Source organism: Ipomoea triloba, chromosome 14, assembly GCF_003576645.1.
Source record: "Ipomoea triloba cultivar NCNSP0323 chromosome 14, ASM357664v1".
Lineage (NCBI taxonomy): Eukaryota > Viridiplantae > Streptophyta > Magnoliopsida > Solanales > Convolvulaceae > Ipomoea > Ipomoea triloba.
In genome coordinates this window covers 3182990-3197008 of record NC_044929.1, presented here as the reverse complement: position 1 = coordinate 3197008, position 14019 = coordinate 3182990, and the positions used below count along the sequence as shown (strand labels likewise).

Here is a 14019-nt window from a genome sequence, read left to right as displayed (position 1 = left end):
GGGGGGGGCGGGGGCGGTGGGGGGTTTGTCGGTCAAACAAAAGACGAATGAATATATTAACTAGGTTTTGTCTGTAAGGTGAATGTCGTGAAGCACCCAGTGGGCTTCTATGACTCTACCGTTTGGCAAACAAATTTAAAACATTGAGCAGTTTTTGGTCTATATTATAGTATAGGTAGAAAGGTTAAATAGGTTGATCTATAATTAACAAGTGTTGGATTAACTTCTTGGTCTAAAATAATACTTACCTGGATGGGGTCAATGGGTGATCACGAAGACTCATGGTCTAGATTGGTAACTTTCATGCACTTTGAAAGGTTACCGGTTTAAGGTCTGCTCAAGTAGCGGAGCCTACGTCATAATTTGTGGCGGTGGGGGCTAGCGTTCGCGCGGTCCTCTCCTTTTAAATATAACTTCTTGGTCTAAAATAAGAGTTAATTTGATACATAAACTTTATAAAATTATTACATTTACTAGTTTCATTATATTTTGATGATATTAGGTCTGGTTAAGCTGATGTGACTAGCAAAATAATTTTTTTTCTGACATGGTGTCTAACAAAATAGTATTTTCCTTGACATGACTTCAATACACCGAAAAGTGAATTTTTCACTTTTCAGTGGCTCCAATTCACCGGAAGGTGGAATTATATTATAACCGCGAGAGGAATTCGCGAGTTGTGCAAATTGGGGCTTTCAATCCACAACGACAATACATTATATCGCAAGCTTATACTCCGAGTTGTTCAGCGCGAAGATGAAGACATTTCAAACAAAAAAGACGAGCGAAGCTGATACGATTTGGGAAGACGAAACTGAAGAAAGAATTCGAAGATGGGTTTGAGAAGACAAAGTTGAAGAAAGAAGTCGAACATACTGATAGAGTTTGCTTGGTTTTAATTTATAGCGGGCCTTAGTAAATTCCATGTCAATAACCTTATTTTTAAATAAAAAAAAATTTCCATGACAGCTTAATATGGACTAGCAACTTGATGGAACCTGAAAAAAAAAATGGTAAATGCAAGAATTTTAGGAAGTTTTATCTATCAAATTAAACAGGCCAAGTCACAATGGAAATGTAATACTTATGCTAGAAAATATAATACTAATCAATGATAAATTCTTTATTACTTATAAGGAAAAGTGTAATACTTTTGAGAGAAAATGTACTACATTTAGATCAAAATATACTCCATAATGTTTAGGGTTGAATAGTTACTTATTAGAAAAAATGTAATCCGTAATACTAATCATGGATAAATTGTTTAATTCTTACTTATGAGAGAAAATGTAATACTTATGACGAAAAATTAGATACTTTTGATTAAAATATAATAGTTTTAATTCAAAATGTAACATTAAGAGTTGAAGAAGTATTTTTTGACGAAAATTGTAATATATATGTGAAAAAAATGTAATATTTAAAAAACAATAAACTCATCTCAATGGATGAGGATACTGAGACGATCTTATAGGAGAATTTACCATTTTTAATACATAAATATTCTAATTTACACCAGATTAATCCTAACCTCTAGTTTCTTGCCTCAAGAGTCACTGGAAGCCCTAAATCTAAGCTGCACATGAATAGTCTTTCAGTCAGTCTCTGTCTTACTATGCACACAAGGAGCACAACTCCTATTTGGGGAGTCCAACTCCATAAACTCGGGAGCACAACTCCAAATAAAGAAGTGCAACTCCAATAATATTTGAGGTGAGATTCAAACTCCCACCTTATTACCTCTCATTATCACTTGGAATATATTGATTTTCTTTCTAGTTGCGAAAGAACACAGCATTTGACATATGCCACATATTTGTTCTTCTCAAAATGTTTTTGGGCCTTCTAAATTAAACTACCTTTTTATGGGCCGACTATGCAGGTTTTACTTCTTTCTGCAAATAATTCATTAAAGTAAATTCAACTTTTTTGGTTCCTCTGAAGCCCAAGAACAGTGAGATTAGTTTTCAAATCAACAGCATACATGTATGGATAAAATAATACGGAATGAATATTATATGAACATACTACAAAAGTTAATAGAAATATATATGATGAGATTTAGTGTTTATATACATTAAGGATTAGATTTATGACCATATAGAACAAATATTATGAACATAGTACATGATAAATGTTACTCCATATTAAACATTCTGCACATGTAGTGTAATAATATGTATATTAAACTTTGTTTTTATGAACATATAGAAATAGAATTATGAACATACTACAAAGTAAATAGAAATATATAAGTTAATCTATAGTTTAGTGTTTATGTATATTAAGGTTTATACTTAAGAACATATAAAACAAATATTATGAACTTAGTAAAGGATGAATGTTAATAAATTAATATAAAACGATGTCATTTCAAATTAGGATCCGACATAAAATGCGGACCTAGTCCAAGAAATGATTTGTGACAAATTAAATACCCCACAAATTTCGATGGCACAATTATTGTGCAATTGGGCCCAACTCATATTAATTTGGACTTTACCATCCATCTTGGACCAAAGTCCAATAATAAATATAACTTATGCATTTATCACCAATAATTATACCATGTACCAGGTTTCACCTTGCAAGGTGGACTCGTCATAATTTATATTTTGAATGTTCATAAATTACATATTGAATGTTCATAATACAAATTGTGAAAATTCAGTATGTAAATTGTGAACATTCAGTATATGAATTGTGAACATACAATATGTAAATTGTTTATTTTAGACTCAGGTCCATATTGTAAGGTGGACCCGAATCCACAGAATAATTTGTCATTTATTATCGTTAAATATCTATCTATATACATATAGGGATAGGGATGTTTCATATGTGAAGGAACTCTTAGGTGAAAAATGGAGTAAGATTTGAGCCGTTCATCAAATCTAGATTAACGACTCAAAATAAAGGGAAAAAAAACTCGCTTCATGGCAATTGGATGCGAATGATCTCTTCCCAGCATTGTCAAATTGATGCACCTTAAAGTTTGAACTTATGCACCTTAAATTTCAAATTGACTCACCTTAAGAGTCGAATTGACGCACCTTAAGTGTCAAACTAATGCACCTTAAGTGTTGAACTTATGCACAGTGTCCATTTTTATTTCAAGGAAAGATAGAAGCATGGAGCAAAATATTAAAAAAAAAAAAAAGTGCAACTAACAAGATTCAAACCCACGACCTCAAACATACAATCACAAATTCTAAATCACCAAACCACTTAAGATCTTGTGTATTAAGGGGAATGAAGCTCCACTTATGCATGGGAGTGCGCTGGAAGCAAATTAAAGTAGTACGGGAGGGACATGTGTGTGGCCAATATTGAAGGCAACTCGATGTCGTACATTTGTCAAGCATCTATGGCATCTTCAACAATCTAAATATGCATCCTCCCTCCCTTTAAAAATCATCCATTAACTCACCAAACTCCTTCTGGTTCATTGATTTGAGTCTTCTCTCCTGCTGACACGCTAGGATTCGATTCCTAGCGGTAACGTTATTATTTCTATGTCTCTATATTGTATTATTTATTAATCTTAGCTCATTATTTCGATTATAGCTTGTATTATGTATTATTTGGGTCACTGTTTTGGATTAGTATCTCGAGCTTTGTACGTATTTTTTGGACCTAGAGGACCGAGCTAATAATATTACTATTTTCCTACCCCGTTATGTATCTCTATATCCGATTTATGGTGGATCCACTTCTAACAAAACCATCACAAATAAATAAATAAATGTTATAGCCGTTGCATGCAGTAGACGTGCATAGCAGCCATATCAGAGAATCAGATATTAACTAATCCAATAATAATTCCAAGTTAATGCCAACCACATGCCACATTATATTTATGACACACTATATCATAAATAAATAAAATAAAATAAAATAAAGTCCACAATATTGCTAATCTACGATTAATTAGTAAAATATGGCCAACAAAATGTCCCATAATTGCTTATTTAATTATTCTTTGAGCTCTAAAATCGTACTTGCACGTGGCCACTTAATCCACTCTACTTAACCATTACCGAGTCTTTCTTAATTTTTTCACTAACAATTATTTTTTAAAAACAAGACAAAATATTTTGGAATTTAAGCACCTAATTTAATGAAAAACCAAAGTATCCACACTTATTTTATCTCAACTTCACATGATCCCATAAAAATTATTTGTTAAAAGAAGAATTATAAAATTGTTGGTGCAAATTACTAGCTTGATCTTCCCATCCTTTAATTTATCTAATACACCTGACTTTAAAAGAATCTAAAGCTACCACAACATGTCAACATTATAACAACAATAACAACAACAAAAATACTAAACCAAGTCTAAACAAGAAAAAGAGTCTTGCCCAAACTGTAATCACAAAATAGCCCGTAACCAAGAACGTCCCAATTTTGTAAAAAATTTGACAACTTTCAGAATATGTCGAAATGATAGAAGCAATCCAAAGGCCAATCAAGTTGTAAGGAGACACACAAGCATGCAAACTAGAAAAAATGGCACATAGATTTAAAGTAGAAAGGTCACACAGACCTAAAACAATATTCTATTGATATTAGAGTTAAACTCTGTAAATATTTTTGAAATTTCAAAATAACTAACATTTTTATATATTTATATGCTGTGTATATATTGTAAAATAATAGTAAATTAACTTAAATAAAATGATTAATCTAGAAGGCTGACTATGTCGTTGTCATTAATCTAGTTGTTATCTGATAAGACAGGTGCTAAATCCACTCAATTATCTTTAGTTTATCCCGCCCAATTGATATGTATGTGCACTGTCTAGCTTGTGATTCTTGAATTGCTTTTCGACATACTTTAATTTTCATGCATGCACGCAGGAAACTTCTGAGGTTGTTTTTTCTTGGAATCCTTAGCTAATCTATTTCTTGCTGTCCGCATCTGCGTGCCGCTCCATCTGTCAACCTTATATTAATTATATTTAATTACTAATAATAGTGTTTGGTTTGGTTAAGAGGTTTAATCACTACAGGGCAGGGTTAACTTAATTGTCTGTAAATAAACATCAATAATATAATGTATTGTAAGTCAAGTTTCAGAACGGTTAGATAAATTACTTGGAGTAGTTCATGATTGAATACATGGTAGTCAAGAGATTTGTTTAATTTGTTATTCGGGTATTGAAAGTCAAAGATTTAATTAAGCACAAAAAGTCGTGTAGGACTAAATCGAGAAAAACAACTATTGTTGATGCCAAATAAAATTATCAATAGAATAGTTTTAATTTACCAGGCTTGTTGGCAATTAAAATCGTACTTGGCATGATGATAAACTATTGGCCATAAGGAAATTTATTCTTTTTTATAGACAATTATTTTGTGACGTGTTAAGTAAGAATTTTCATTTATATAAACCCGCTAAGAAGAAAATGAATGGTTAATGGTTACTAAAAAATAATGGGGTCAAGGGTGGGGTTAATTTTTTTAATATTGCAATCTTAAAGGTTTCAATAATTATAAAATTGACTTGTGTTTTTCTATTAAAATCTTCAATTATTGATAAACTTTTATTGATGACTGATATCAGTTCTCATTTAAGCACACTCCTCTCTCTCTCTCTCTATATTGGATCAAATTAGAACAAGTCATTACGAGAGAAATAAGAACTAATCTCAGTCTTACATCTAGAAAAATTGGACGGATTAGATCAAATTTTTTTAAAAAAATGCGATGGAATTTTGTTAAAAATTGCATATTTAAGTGTTCAAGTTTGCATAGTGAAATTGATGATAATTACAAAAATGTCATCACATTTTTTTTTAAATCTGATCAGATCCGTTATATTTTTACAAATGTAAAACTAAAATTGGTTCTTATTTCTCTGGTATGCGCTCACAAGATCCTTAGCATATATTGTGTGAAAAGGTTGTGTGAAATTTGGGCATTATTGGTAGTGGTCTATACCTTCTGTGAAGGCACCAAACACATGGTATAATCAGACCATCAGAGGTGGAGTCAACATCTTTTTTTCAATGTGAAAGAGACATTGAAAGGAAGAATGATACTATAATGTTTGAAAAGGAGATTGGGAGAAAAGAGTAGGCCACTCAATCAACACCAAAAAGATGCTGACTTCTCTTCCAATACTCCTTTGATTTTTAATCACTACTACTTTTAAATTGCATTTTTTTTGTATCGACCAAATTGACTGAGTTCAGCTCTGGCTCAATTCGAGACGTGGCGTTATCGCTTACCGGAATATGGTTAAATGGTTAATGTCCACCTACTTATCACCAATTGGTTTAATTTTAAGTAAGGATATGACAACCAAATAGTTAAAAGAACTTTATAGTTAAGCGTGCTTGACTGGGGATTAAACATAATGCAACGCTGAGATCCATCATTTTTAATTTACTCTAATCTCTCCTCCCAATTAATTTTTGTCATTTACTCTTTTTATAGCTAATTTGACTCAATTTTGACTTATAATTTGAAATCTAAAGCTTCCTTTGATAGTATAATTTATAGAGTAAGCACTACATATTAAGTGTTACTTTTATTTTAAGACATGAAACTGGGAATTTGAGAGACAAGTCTAGCATCCTGTCATCAGACTGTTGCGTTGATTGCTACGCAAGTATAAAGTTAGAAATAAAATTGCGCATTCACTACTAGCTAGCTATAACTTTTGACACAATGATAAGCGTTTGATCCTACAATTGGTAACAGAATCAGGGTTGCGGGTTCGAAAGTGATTGTTGGACTACAACTCAGAGAGTCGAGTCCAGCAGTTGTGCCTTCAATACTACTCGCTATGACTTTTAGCATAGTGATAAGCGCTTCATAAACTATTACTTTTTTTGTCCAACAACAACACCATTGCTTTAATTTAACACCCTTCAAGCCAATAAATAGTGCCCATAAACTTTTCGGGGGATAGAAAACCCAACAAGAATATTCACCCTTGTAATATACAAAGTGATGAGACTCAAATCTAAAACTTCTTTCAAATGGAGGATTTGAATATAAATTCAACCTTGTTAATTTTGAAAAAAAAAATCTATTTGATATGCAAAATAAACTTTGTTAATATAATAATAATATGAGTTCAGATGTCCATTACTTTTGAAGATTGGTTCAATTATCAAGAATTGCAAATTGTAAGGCACCCATGATGGGGAGTGTAAGATGGTAGCTATAATATTGGATGCTATTATGGGCAGTGGGTGGCAGTAGGTCACATGTTCATTTTTCTTACTCACAATATATTCTCTCACTTTCTTGGTTTATCACACATGAACACTCCAAAAGAAAGAAGAGTATAGTGTACAGTGAAGTCCTGTAAACTCAACTAAAGCAAAGAAAAAAAAAGAAGAAAGTGACATGCTGTACACCACAGCATGCATCCCCTCCTATTTTTTTTTCCTGGTTTATAGATTTCTGAGTTTACGCCAAATTAATCTTAACCAACAAGAACCCTTCTCTAGAATTTCTGAAGGTGGTAAATTGCGAATCGGCACGAATAGCTTTTCGGTCAGTCTGCTGTCTTATTATGTGCACAAAAATTTCAAGTCACACCATACTCTTAACCTGGGAGCGCAACTCCTCCTTGATGAGAGAAACCTACAATTATTACTCGAGAGTGTACATCGAATAAATTTTGTCTTGTGATATTAGTCAATCAATTTGGCTAGAATTGCCCCACATGTAGCCCTAATTCATTTTATTATAGGATGATATACAATGATAACTATTTATGTCTCTCCGGTCCGGTCTATTTATTTATTTTTTTAAAAGAAAAAGTAGCACTTTCATTAACTCAAATCATGATACAGATCGTTGACAATAAAAGAAAGAGGGTCGATCTTCTCTTCTGACGTACAGACATAGAACATGCTTCCCTAGTTAACAGATGGGCAAATATGTCCATAGTACGTTTAACATGAGAGATATAGTTACGTGTGACAAAGAACCTCACATATCTTTAATATCTAAAATTAAGAGGTTAAAAGAACAAACACCCTCATCCTCACTAAGTTCTTGGACAACTTGCAACGCATCATTTTCAATTTGAACTTGTAGACTGGATTGATTTTCTTTTTCCCCATCTTTTAACTCTAAATAAAACGAAGTAAATGTGGACTAGAACTAGGACGCATAGTGGTTAAATATTTATAATAATCATATGACAAATGTTCAGAGTCTCAAACTTAAACAAAATGGTAGACCCTTTTTTTTTAGTACAAAATATATAGTAGACTCTTGAACTATTAAAAAAGGTTTAATTAGACACCTTATTAAATTGATACAATTGTGTTGGTTATCATGTTATCATAAGATAACCAATAAAAATGTCTGAAGGTGACATTTTTATTCAAAAAATAAAATTTTAAATATAAAAAAATTATGTTTCGTCTTTCTTTTTTTATTTTATTTTTTTAAATTAATTTCATGTCACTTTTGCCATGTTTTTTTACCTGATGCATGTTTATAGACTAATTGGCTTAATTGCATCAATTGGGTGTATAATATATATCAAAATAAACCTCACATCTAAAAATCATGAATTCAAATGAGTGATTATAGGTTCGAACTCCGATTGTGCGGGCTTAGATTCTTTGAACTGAAAATGTTTGAAAAAATATATAACAGATACTATCTTGTAAAGAATCATAGTATTTCTAAAAACAAACATGAATTCATTTTAACTTGATCTAAACCATATATATACCTCACTCAAAACTTTATTTTAAAATAACCACTTAAAATATCATGTTGAACTAATTTTTCAACAATTACTATTTCACATCATCTATTTCATATATATATTTTTCTTGATTATATTAAAATTTGTTTATAGTGGATTGAATTCCCCTCTCATTGTCACTTGTCAGCACAAGTTTGCCAACGTCCCCTTCACGAGAATGACCATTTCCAACTCTCTTTGTTTTCTTCCACTCTTCTCTCTGCTTGTCCTCTTCCCCTCCTCGGAATGTGTGTTTGATACTCTTCCCCTCCCACCCTACGCCTACGCACTCTTACCAAAGGCTGCTGTTAATGTTTCCTCTGCATGTTGGGGTAAAATGTAAATAGTAAACTTCTTAGTTCTTACCCTTAAAATCTCAAGTTTCTTTTCCTTTTTACCAGTTTGGTTAGCGTGAGTAACAGTACATTCTCATACTTTAAAATGTGTCGAGAGGATAAAGCTCCCTCTCATATAGAAAAATTAATATGGTCAGCACTTGACCCTTTAATTGGACCATTCAGTGCGAATGGAAATTAATTAGCCTAAATATATCACGAGTTGAGATTAAATGTATCTCTTATAGTTAGAGCCTACTCATCAAAATATCTAGTGGTTTAATAAAAACATAAGAATAAATATGGTTAAATTAAAAATTAAATACTAAATATGAGAGTGTCACAAAAATCATGAATTATAAGTAAAATTATTCCAAAAATAAATGTAAGGACAATTCCCACCGCACCATGCTGTGACGTACAAGTTGCAATTAAAAGTAAGATTGATATTGAGCTACGTAGCAAGCCATGAAATTTAGCACCAAAAGAAAAAGGACAACACTACTTTTGGGGCAGTGAAGGACAAGGGCATGATCCCAAAGCAAGAAACCACACAAAATAAATAAATAATACAATAAAATAAAATACAAATTACTCCATATATTAATTGATAGGAATCATGCATGCTAAGCAATCACTAGCATATACTTGTGTTTCAATTTATCAGTCAGGTTTATTATTTATATGTCAAATTAATATTTTTTATATTTAATAGTATTTTTATTATAATTTCTAAATATATAGATTTTATATATTAATATTAAATTTAATAATATAAAATTTTGTCAAATTTCGAACCAGACACGTAAAATTGGAATGAAGAAGTATAAATAAAGTTTGGAATATTTTTGGTGGGCCAATCCTTTCTTCCTTCCTAGATGTGGAAAACATGGGCAATCAATGCAAAAAGACACATCTTTCTTAATTATTATTCCCTCTGAAGATGTCCTAAGATTTGCCCATAAATTATTACCATCATATAATTTAAGTAATACCAGTTGACCTAAGCCAAATCTCTTACATATAATTATTGCACCAAATGAAAATAGTTTGGACATTAATAAACACACAGCCTTGGATTGGTAGATAAGAAACATGGCATAATGTAATGCAAAAGACACATCTTTTCAATTATTATTTCCCCATAAAGATCTGATTAAAAAAAAAAAAAAAGGATTCATGAAAAGTAATACTTCTTAAGTTTGCTACTTTAATTTATACACCATACAAAGAAAGAACTCTCATAAACTAATTAAGCCCCAAATCTTATATGAAAATGCACTCAACAAACCCAAGAAATAAAAGAAGTAAAAATAATAATAATGATGGATGGATCACCATAGGGACTTAATTGAAGTGTTGTGTCTCCAACCATGGCCAAAACCCTGACTGGTCATCAATGCCACAGAACATGCTGGATAGGGTTTCTTCTTTGACAGATTGAGGGTGGAGATCTGATGATGAAGGGGGCCTTGAGGAGGATGAAGGGTTGTGATGGAAGAGGTGGGCCATCCCAGCTGGCCTACTGAGAGTGTTGGGTGGGAAGAGAGATCTGCTGGTATTGGGAGTGATTGGGGGGTGGCTATCAATGGCTGGGGGTCTTGAGATGTCCAGCTTGATCTCTGAGCTGTTCTCACTTCTGTTGCTGCATGATCCTTCTGTTTCTTTGTTCAGGTTTATGGACTCTGTGGGTTGGTGATCCCTGTTCTTCAGTGCCATTATCTGAGAGCCAGGCCACCACTTTTGATTTATTCTCAATTCAAAAACATATATACATACATACATGTGAAGATTAATTAAATTAAACAAAACAAAACCCCAAGTTGATCTTGTTACGGTTCTGTATTTTATAGATTTTAGGATTCTCGCTCTATCTCTGCATAGAGTTACCAGTCTTGCTCTAACTAGGACTATCTCCCTGATCTTGTAATTTGTAAACGCGATTGATCAATAATAATAAAAACTTTCTGTAAAAATTCTTGTTCTTATTTAGTATCGGTAGATCAAAACGATGCATTGTTGCTGACCCACCTCACCCCTAGCCCCAATAAATACTCTACAAGAGGTAACCCCAACCAAAATCAAGGTCACGAGTTTGAATCCTTATCTTTGTCCCCTTGGTTTGAGCCGGTCAGCTATGGATAATCTAGACTGGTTTACTTCATTGTAATCTTTTGTCGACTAGGGTCACAATTCAGGGTTTACCTATGCCCGAAAAAAAAAAAGGAAAAAAAAAAAAAAAAAAAAAAAAACTCTAGAGATAGCCCATCACTTTATCCCCTCATACTTACCTCTGATGATCAATTACTTTTAAATTAAACACAAGCTAGCTAATTAACTAAGCTAGTATTGGATATATTCATTCCTTTGTATTGAACAACTAAAAGATGTATGTTATCATAACTCAATGATTATCATATTATGATTATTGATATGATGACACTAAATCACCAATCATGAACAGTGTGGTCTAACAATACTACAAATTATGTGACTTGATGTTTTAACCAACCCAGGCCAATTAAATATTATAGAATTGAATTTGTTTGATCCATAGATAGATCCCAATTAAGATGGTTTCAAGATCCAAAAATGGGTAAAAAAAAAAAAAAAAAGATGAATATATATATATACCTCTGCATGAAGCTTCTGGTTTTGGGCTTGGAGGGCATCATTTTCAGATTTGATGGCATCAAACTGTCTCTTAAGGACTTCATAATCTTTCTCCAATTGCTTAGTTTTCCACCTTGCCCTCCTATTCTGAAACCAAATGGCAATCTGCCTAGGCTGCAGCCCAAGGGCCCTGGCTAGCTGCATTTTCCTCTCAGGCTCAAGCTTGTTTCCCAGCTCAAAGTTCTTCTCAAGAGTCTTCACTTGCTCCATGTTCAATCTCCTCTTCTTCTCCCCTGCCTGGGACCCATCATCTGACAGATCATCCTCTCCGCCATGTGCTTCTTCACAATTTGGTGTCTCCACCCCGGAAAATGACATAGATCTCTTCCCTAGAAATGATGCCACTCCTGCAACACATAAGAAAGATCACAACAAACTTAATTTGCCTTTAAAAAAAAAGATGTAAATTAAATCGTGGGTTATGATGCGCCTCAGTGACACAGTGATCTGAGTGCTTGCTTTTTTCCCATAATTTAGACTCAAGCATTTGCTGGTCACCATAGCCACTTGCCACTGTGTTATGCTCTAGGGTGCTCGACACAGTGATCTGAGTGCTTATTTTTTTCCCAAGATTCAGACCAGGGCATTTGCTGGCCACCACAGCCACACCCAGTCTTTTGCCACTGAGCTATGCCCCAAGGCGCTCGACACAGTGATCTGAGTGCTTGCTTTTTCCCAAGATTCAGACCCAGGCATTTGCTGGTCACCACAGTCACACCCAGTCTTTTGCCACTGAGCTATGTCCCGGGGGTTCTTGCTCGTGGGTGCCCGCACACACATATATATATATATAGAGAGAGAGAGGAGGGAGAGAGAACCATGGAAATCTTGAGGAGTGCAAGAGGGGAGGAGGGGGTTGAGAGAAGTGGAGGGTTGATGGTCATCCTCATGGGGAGTTTGGAGCATGAAATTGGTGGGGAAGAAAGCCATTTCAATGCAAGTACTCATGATAATCTTTGGCTTTGATTCATGCTTGGAAGAGTGATCAAACAATCCAAGCTAGGCTTATATACAGGAACAACTTTGATCTCTTAGTTGTGCAAGCAAATAGAGAAGAAAAGTTGTTTTCAAGAATATTTCTTTCAGTTAACATCAAACAAAAGAAAAGAGAAAAATAAAAAGGAAAAAAAAATAATGGTGTTAGATTGGGAGCGGAGGAGAGAGTATGGATGGATGGATTCAAGTTTTGGGTGGTGGATGGTTTGCTTATATACCTTATCAGCTTCAACAAAGCCTTTTTTCCTTTTCTTTACCTATATATATTTGGGTCTCTATATCTGTTTCTAGAGAGAGGTGAGTGAATTTTAGGATTTTTATATTAATTTTAATTGTTACCCTTTTACCATGCAGCCTAAAAGTAATTTTACATTAAGTTACGTTATAGAGTAGGTATAGTATAAGACATAAAATATTGCAATATTATTATATTATAATATTTGTTTCTTTTGACATTAGTGAGTTGTGTTTCATTTCAATTAAAAGTTATAATGAGAGTTAAATTGTACAGTTATGTTACATATATATGTGCATGTGTGTGTGCCTATGTGTGTCCGCTGATCAGATCCTAGTCTTCGTGTGCATACAAGTGATTCAATCCAAACTTTTTGGCATCCTGCCCTCTCCCAACACACTATCGCCTCCAATCATGACTTTTAATTAAGTTGGCAACGAACCAACTACACTAAGTTCCGGAAGGCATGTTTTATATATTATATGTTTAACATGTAGTTTCTCATGTGTGCGGACGGATTACTTTTTGATGGACTCCAATCAACATGTAGACTTTAGTCTCTAACATTTTGTAGGTGTATGACTTTGATAGGAAATTGAATAATGTGTTTCGTCACACTTAAAATTAAAGTCTAAATTGATAGTTGAATTGCATTTTTATATTTTATATATTATATGTTCAACATAGTCATGTATTTTACCAACATACATGCTTAAATTTTTTTTTAATCATTTCATATGATTTTATTTTATTCACTCATGATAAGATTGAAAAAGTTCATATATAGTGAATAAATTCAAAAGACTGGACTCAACAATATCATTTGGTGCATTATATTATTTGAAATAAAAATCCATTACAAATAACATTTTCGTTTTTAGCGCTGGTTGTTAGAGAAAAAAAAATGGTAAAAGTTATTATTATTGACCTATATGGAATTTTAAAATGTTTTTATTTTTATTTTGGTTCAGTGACAAAAGTGGGCAGTGTGTAGGTTTCTGCATTGACAGTTGTCTTGACATTAAGATTAGGAGGGCAATTGATTCTTTGAT

General features: G+C 33.0%; 1 protein-coding gene and 1 non-coding gene across 2 annotated transcripts; one reads left to right on the top strand and one right to left on the bottom strand.

Moving 5' to 3' along the window:
* Positions 1-240: 240 nt before the first annotated feature.
* LOC116005392 lies at positions 241-400 on the top strand. The gene has a single exon (XR_004094971.1). It is a non-coding gene; the product is annotated as a U1 spliceosomal RNA (small nuclear RNA).
* A 9769-nt stretch (positions 401-10169) lies between these two features.
* LOC116004958 (homeobox-leucine zipper protein ATHB-13-like) lies at positions 10170-12927 on the bottom strand. Its single transcript, XM_031245161.1, has 3 exons — positions 12555-12927; positions 11698-12083; positions 10170-10785 (listed from the first exon to the last, which is right to left on the bottom strand). Exons 1-3 carry the CDS (start codon positions 12682-12684, stop codon positions 10411-10413), a joined length of 891 nt encoding a protein of 296 aa, XP_031101021.1. The 5' UTR covers positions 12685-12927; the 3' UTR covers positions 10170-10410.
* Between the last annotated feature and the right edge of the window lie 1092 nt (positions 12928-14019).

What these genes read in the sequence shown, in the direction of transcription:
- LOC116004958 (XM_031245161.1), bottom strand. Translation starts at nt 12,684, where the DNA reads ATGAGTACTTGCATTGAAATGGCTTTCTTCCCCACCAATTTCATGCTC. An exon ending in CACTCCTCAAGATTTCCATG is followed by an intron (nt 12,084 to 12,554) that starts GTTCTCTCTCCC and finishes TATGTGTTGCAG; the next exon opens with GAGTGGCATCATTTCTAGGG. An exon ending in ACCAGAAGCTTCATGCAGAG is followed by an intron (nt 10,786 to 11,697) that starts GTATATATATAT and finishes CCTGGCTCTCAG; the next exon opens with ATAATGGCACTGAAGAACAG.